Source organism: Trachymyrmex septentrionalis, unplaced genomic scaffold, assembly GCF_001594115.1.
Source record: "Trachymyrmex septentrionalis isolate Tsep2-gDNA-1 unplaced genomic scaffold, Tsep1.0 scaffold20, whole genome shotgun sequence".
NCBI classification, from domain to species: Eukaryota; Metazoa; Arthropoda; class Insecta; order Hymenoptera; family Formicidae; genus Trachymyrmex; species Trachymyrmex septentrionalis.
The window spans coordinates 3,346,928-3,353,801 of record NW_017305180.1 but is presented as its reverse complement, the minus strand read 5'-3'; the positions used below and the strand labels follow the sequence as shown (position 1 = coordinate 3,353,801).

General features: G+C 29.1%; 1 protein-coding gene across 4 annotated transcripts; it reads left to right on the top strand.

Moving 5' to 3' along the window:
* Positions 1–212: 212 nt before the first annotated feature.
* LOC108747872 (kelch-like protein 10) lies at positions 213–5,956 on the top strand. 4 transcript variants are annotated; one of them, XM_018485760.1, is made up of 9 exons: positions 213–748; positions 1,061–1,391; positions 1,653–1,821; positions 2,036–2,488; positions 2,980–3,149; positions 3,504–3,673; positions 4,165–4,323; positions 4,591–4,795; positions 5,032–5,956. In XM_018485760.1, the coding sequence occupies exons 2-9, from the start codon at positions 1,168–1,170 to the stop codon at positions 5,267–5,269; spliced, it is 1,788 nt and encodes a 595-aa protein (XP_018341262.1). In that variant the 5' UTR covers positions 213–748; positions 1,061–1,167; the 3' UTR covers positions 5,270–5,956. The 4 variants fall into 4 exon arrangements, with proteins under 4 accessions (XP_018341262.1, XP_018341261.1, XP_018341260.1 ...); XM_018485759.1 differs by having other exon boundaries at positions 1,653–1,950; XM_018485758.1 differs by having other exon boundaries at positions 1,653–1,968.
* Positions 5,957–6,874: the final 918 nt, after the last annotated feature.

Sequence of the window (6,874 nt, the reverse complement as noted above, 5' to 3'; positions counted from 1 at the left end):
ACAAATGGAGGGATCTGGCTCAGGGACGGGAACAGTGGCGGGATTTGGTATTTGCGGCAATGAGCTTTCGAGTTCCTAACGCCTAATAATAATAATAATAATAATATATTGATATACTGGGCGTAGACGCTTATAATGAAATTTGTAAAATGTATTTTAATCCTCTTTCTATTGTTTTATTACAGCTGCTTGATTTAATCGATACATTAAGACTGACATGCTTTATAAATTTTTATAATTTCTATTGATTTGTATCCTTAAAATGAGTTAACACAATTTATACTTGCACAAGCTCGCTATGAAGCAGGAATAGAAGGATCTCTTTTGTCAAGCAGCAGTCTTTGATTGATTGGCGGACATGTAAGACCACATGTCACTGCCAGCGCGATATCTATTCGCTTTTAAAATCATTACAAAATAGTTTGTATTTCTCTTACAATCCCCTCACCAATCTCGTTTCCCCCTTCATACTCTTCTGCATTTCTTCAATCCTCCCCCGCCCACGTGTCAAAATTTTGACATATTCCAAATTCTCAGCACATATGAATACACACGGCAGTACCTTTCAACCATTGCTAATTGTTCTCAGCAATTGATCGCAAACAAAACTTTGTTGTAATCACGTTTTTATTTCAAATCAAAAAATTATCAAGTTTTAAACTATTGTCACTAAACCTGCATCACGATTAATACAATTTGTTAACCTCATGCGCGATTGCTCTAAATTTTTAGGAAGCATTCTTACTGGGTAAGTATGCAAGCTAAATTAAAAAATATAGGATAAAGTTTTTGAAAGTGTTTTAGTATAGACAAATTTTGAAGTAGTTTAAATGTATTTATATTTACAATATTGTGCTTGTATATTTATAACCAATACAATTTAGTAATTTATTAATAATTTATTGAGTAATATATCTTCCTATATTATTTTATTTCCAACATTAGCATAAAATTTCAAATTATTAATAAGATAGTTTAATTTTAATTATAAAATTTCTGGCCTTTTTATATCTTTCGCAACACACCTTATATTTAATATTTAATAGCTGTTTTTTCGTAGGTTTCTTTTGAAGAAATCAATTAATTTAATTAAACTATTTAAATGTTGTGATAAATTATATCGCTATTTTTGCGGGAGCTAAATCCTTCAATTATTCAAATTTTGATATGGATGCAGAGCCTACTACCAGTAACAAAAAAAACGAAAAATATAATACAAACCAACGTTTGATAGCCGAAAGTGGTGGCCGTTGTATGAGCACACAAGCAATGCAATCGCTTTATGATTTCCGACAGAATAATCTGCTTTGTGATGCAATATTAAGATTAGAAGATGGTGGTGTCTTTCCAATTCATCGAGCTATACTTTCGGCATGCAGTACTTATTTCAGGTTTAATTTTAATCAGGTTTAATTTTATTGCCTCTGAATTTTATATTAAATTATTCGAATTTATTTATACCAAATCTTTAATTGATAATAATAAAATAATAAAATAATTACCCTTTATAAAAATAAGAAAAAATGATAACATTTTAATAATTTGTTACTTGGATTTGTTATTACATTTTTTTTTGTAATAAAGTTATTGATATTGTACAATAACTATATACATTTACTGTCGCAATCTTTATTAGTAAATTAATTTTACAGGACATTATTTACAACTACATTGCATTCTCGTGAAAAAACTGATGTCCTTCTGCCAGGTGTGACAAGTCCAATAATGAATCTCCTGCTGGAATATGCATATTTACGATCCATTGATGTGAATCGTGAAAACGTGTGTGAATTATTGACCACGGCGGATTATCTAAGCATTGTAGGTGTACTCGATTTATGCTGTGACTATCTAAGAGATAATTTAGCACCGGAAAATTGTATCGGAGTGATGAGATTCGCCCGTCAACATTTTTGCAAGAAGCTAGAAAATGATGCTTACCGTTTTATTGTAGGACATTTTGTCGAGGTGCGGCTAGTATAATAATTTACGTATATCATTTCTTCATAATCTAATTTCTCTTGCTTTACATTAGGTGTCACAAAGAAGCGAAGAAATTTTACATTTACCTATCGAGGAACTGAAATCGTTAGTCGGCGCTGACGAATTAAATGTTAAAAGCGAACAGACAGTTTGGGAATTAGTTCTGAGATGGATAAATCATGATCCAGAATCTAGAAAAGATTATATCGTCGATCTAATGAAGAATATCAGACTCGGTCTCTTAGACACGCAGTTTTTTCTGGAGAATGTCAAGGATCATCCTTATGTCGTAGGCAACGATGCATGCAGACCCATTATCATCGAAACTCTGAAGTTTTTGTATGATTTAGAGATGATTACTCAGAAAGATGGAGAAGTACCAACGCCGGAAATTGCACGACCCAGAGTGCCGCATGAGATTCTGTTTGCCATTGGTGGATGGAGCGGTGGCTCTCCAACAAATTATATCGAAACGTATGACACAAGAGCGGATCGATGGATTCCGGTAGTATTAGACACTTTACAGTTATTTTTAACGTAATTTTAATAAACTGTAAATATTGATGTAGCTAAATTGGATTTTTGTTGTCATTTGTAATGCAACAAGGCAAAGAAAAGTAAGGTGTAAAAATTAAAAAAATATAGAAATGAATATAATAATTGTTGTTTATCCAGTCTGGAGCTTCCCAAACATGTATCGCGATTGTGACACAATTTTTAAAGCAGCAAACATTTGCGACCTATCTAATTTTAACAAATATAAAAAGGTGAGGTAAATTAATTAATTATTTATATTGCCTTATTTATATTGCGCGACTCATCAAGAATAGATCAATTAGTGGGACGTGATATATTTTGGAATCTTTAATCTAATCTTTAAAAAAGAAATTAATTGTAGCTTTATATTATTTTTTAACCGTGTAAGCTGTACTAAAATTGAAGAACATTTCTACTTTATTTTAACAATTTATTTGTGTAAAATCTTGAGTTTTTTAGATCGAGGAAACAGATCCGACTGGTGCGCGAGCTTATCATGGACTTGCAGTAGTTGGCTTTGATATCTACGTTATCGGAGGATTTGATGGCGTCGATTATTTCAATAGCTGCCGTTGCTTTAATGCGGTGACCAAGGTGTGGCGAGAGGTTGCTCCCATGAACGCTAGAAGGTCAAATATATTTCAAAGGGGCTAGTCACTACTTCTGTGATTTGGATAATTTTAATCTTATTATTGATTTATTTATGTGATAAAGAAACAGTATTAAAATATAAGATATACGTTTACAGCTGTCTTTAAATAGATATTTTCAAATTATTCTTATATATAGTTACACTAATTATATAATATATAGTTACACTAATAGGATACGTACACAATAGACAAAAGAAAACATTATTAAACAAAAACATAAATAAAACTGTATGCAAACATTATATAAATATGAACTAAAATTTAGTGACTAGCTCCTTGATAATGTCGTTAGCAATGAAAGCTCGCATCAGAATCTTTTCATTGTCGCAGATGTTATGTCAGCGTGGCAGTTTTAAACAATCTGGTTTACGCAATGGGAGGATATGATGGATATCATCGGCAAAAAACGGCGGAACGCTATAATTACAAGACAAATCAATGGTCCCTTATTGCGTCAATGAATGTGCAGAGATCTGACGCGAGTGCAACGACATTAAATGGTATTATTATATTTTTATAAGCTGTCCTAATATGTTTAGTTTAGTTATCTAAAAAGTACTGTTTGCAACTACATAATTAATATCTCTATTTTATACGAGATAGATTTTTAAAATGTCTTATAATATAAAAGGTATTTTGCAAATTTTTTGAATTTTTTAACAACATGTAAAAATCTCATTCCTGTGCATAAAAACAAAATAAATGTACGAATAATTTTTAAATATATGTACATTAAAAAAAAAAAGAAAAAAATACATATTATAATAAAGTTATTTATTGAAAAGATATAAGTATAAATATGCATATAATAAAATTTTTAAATTTATTATATCCATATTTATATCTTTTATAAATATGCATATAATAAATTTTTTAAATTTATTATATGCATATTTTGAATGCTTAAAAAACTATTATTTCTAATATATTAAAATTTCTATTATATAAAAAACATTATAAAGCTTATTGGTAAATTTTTTATGCGCTACAGATAAGATATACATTACGGGCGGTTTTGATGGACATGATTGTATGAATACGGCCGAAGTGTATGATCCAAGCACCAACCAGTGGACAATGATAACAGCAATGAGGTCACGAAGGAGTGGTGTGTCGTGCATATCTTATCACGGCTGTGTTTATGTTATTGGTATTAAAACATGTACTTGTTACAAGAGAAATTTCATTACAATATTTGCGCTATTTATGTATAAACATGTTTATACATGAGGAAATTAATTTCCAAATATTCTTTCTCATGTAAAACTATTTTAATATATGTGTGTATATATATCTATATATATAGCTTAATTTATTTCATAATTCACTTTTCTTTTAACTGTTTTTCTCATTGCAATATCATTTTACATTGTTATTTTTATTAATTATGAGTAAGCTAACAATTTTTTTCATAAAGGAGGATTTAATGGAATATCGAGGATGTGCAGTGGGGAAAAATATAAACCTTCTACAAACAGTTGGAGCCATATTCCTGATATGTATAATCCACGTAGCAATTTCGCCATTGAAGTTATTGACGATATGATTTTTGCTATCGGTGGTTTTAATGGTGTTACTACAACATATCAGGTGGAATGTTACGACGAGAAAACAAACGAGTGGTAACTATTCCATTGCATGAATCTTTTATTATTGAATTTTATAAAATGAAAGATTTATATATATATATATATATATATATATATATATGGAGCCAAAAATAATTGCATATTTTAGTAGCAGCGATTTAATAAATTTTGTATTAAAATTTTACCTTACTAACAAGTTTACAAATATCATTTTTTAAGTACATGTTATATTTATAATACTTATATAATTCCTACAACTGTAAACATAGGTACGAAGCGACAGACATGAATATATGCAGATCAGCACTGTCGGCCTGTGTGATTATGGGTCTTCCAAATGTATACGATTATATTCACAAGCACCGTGAGCGCCTGATGGAAGAAAAGCGTCAAAAGTTACTGGCACACGAAGTACGTCGGAGTCAGCATCAGCAACAGCAACAGGAGCAACAACAGACAAGGCAATTCGGCCAAATCATACCGACACCACCACCTCTACCACGCTAATAAATGAGAAAGATAATAACAATAATCAGCAGCTAAAACCAAATATCATTATTATGTAAATCAGTCAAATGTATAACATCTGTTCCATTTCATTACGATACAAATTTTGGATTATTGCCAGATGAGATAGCAATTAGAAAAATGAAGGGTCAACTGATCAATTGTCAATAACACAGAAAACTATTTATATATTTGGCAATGATTATTTTTGACACTACTTACAAAAAGAATATTTTATTATATTTATATGATTTTCAGACTGCCATTTACCCCTCTTTGTTAAGTTAAATCTTTTTTGATACTGCAGATATTTCTATTGAATCTTTTTGCGATTTTATACGTACGTTATATAATGCCATTTCAAATAATTAAATTGATAAACGACGAAATAAGTTATACATTTTTCGTTTTGGAGATTAATGGTACTGATTTAATTATTGCAATAATAAAGCTCAGAATAGTAATGCAAATTAGAATAATTGTTCATGTGAAAAGGGCACAGCAATTGATAAAATAATCCATGAAATGCGAAAAGTAAAAATAAACTTTTATGAAATAATAACTTTGTGATAAATATAAGAAATCGCTCATGTAAGAGACATTCATTTGGCATTTTTTTAAGATGACATTATATAAGCTATTGCGTGCAGCAATACCGCATGTAACAGAAAATAAATAATTGTAATATATACGAAAGTGCAATTGTTTACATTTATTTATGACATTTACTTATCATGCAAGTGAAATCATGGTAATGTCTACTGTATAACTTATACCAATTGCTTTTTAACAAGTACTGTAAACAGATTAATCTGACAGATTAAGATGACAATGTTCTTTTATTTTATTTCATAAAATTTAAATAACTATAAAAGGATATATATTTTCTTATAACCATTTAAAAATTGCTAAAATATTAAAATTGCAAAATTGTAAAATATAAAAACGCAATGTAATACGTATACATATATATATCATAAAATATTTATTTAGGATAAAATACTTATTGCCCTAAATTAGTTTTGTTTTGTTGAATTATAATAATTTAAACAAAAATTTTATAAGGTATGTAAATACATTATCGATAGCTCTCAGAAATATGACAGATATATTTTTAAGATATTAAAAAATTTCAGTATTTGGATTATACAGGATGTCCCGCAATTTTTTGCCAAGCGTTTTTGTATAGATAGAACGGACTAAATTGAGTCAAAAAATTCTCTACCATTTTATCATTATCGCAATGGTTAATGAGATATTAATTACTCTAAGAGCTCTAAGAATTTTTTGCAGAATTTGTTATTAACTTTTTAGTACTGCGCATTTTCTTTTTGGTAATTATTCTTACCAATATAAAAAAATATGGTATTAAAAAATTCTAAAAAAATCTCAGAACTTTATGAGAAGAAAATAAGCAATTTTTGTCTCTTGCTGTTTTTCTGTAAAGTTGATAGTATTTGAATAAAAAATGATTAAAAATCAATATTTAGCGATTTTTAATAATTAATATCTTGCGAAAATTGTAAAATGATACAGGACTTTTCGATTCAATTTAGTCCGCTCTATTTATACAAAAACACTTAGCAAAAAATTGCGAGACACCCT

Coding starts and splice junctions, on each gene's coding strand:
- LOC108747872 (XM_018485758.1), top strand. CDS start 1,168: ATGGATGCAGAGCCTACTACCAGTAACAAAAAAAACGAAAAATATAAT. Junction 1,392..1,652: donor GCATGCAGTACTTATTTCAG/GTTTAATTTTAA, acceptor TTAATTTTACAG/GACATTATTTACAACTACAT. Junction 1,969..2,035: donor TTGTAGGACATTTTGTCGAG/GTGCGGCTAGTA, acceptor GCTTTACATTAG/GTGTCACAAAGAAGCGAAGA.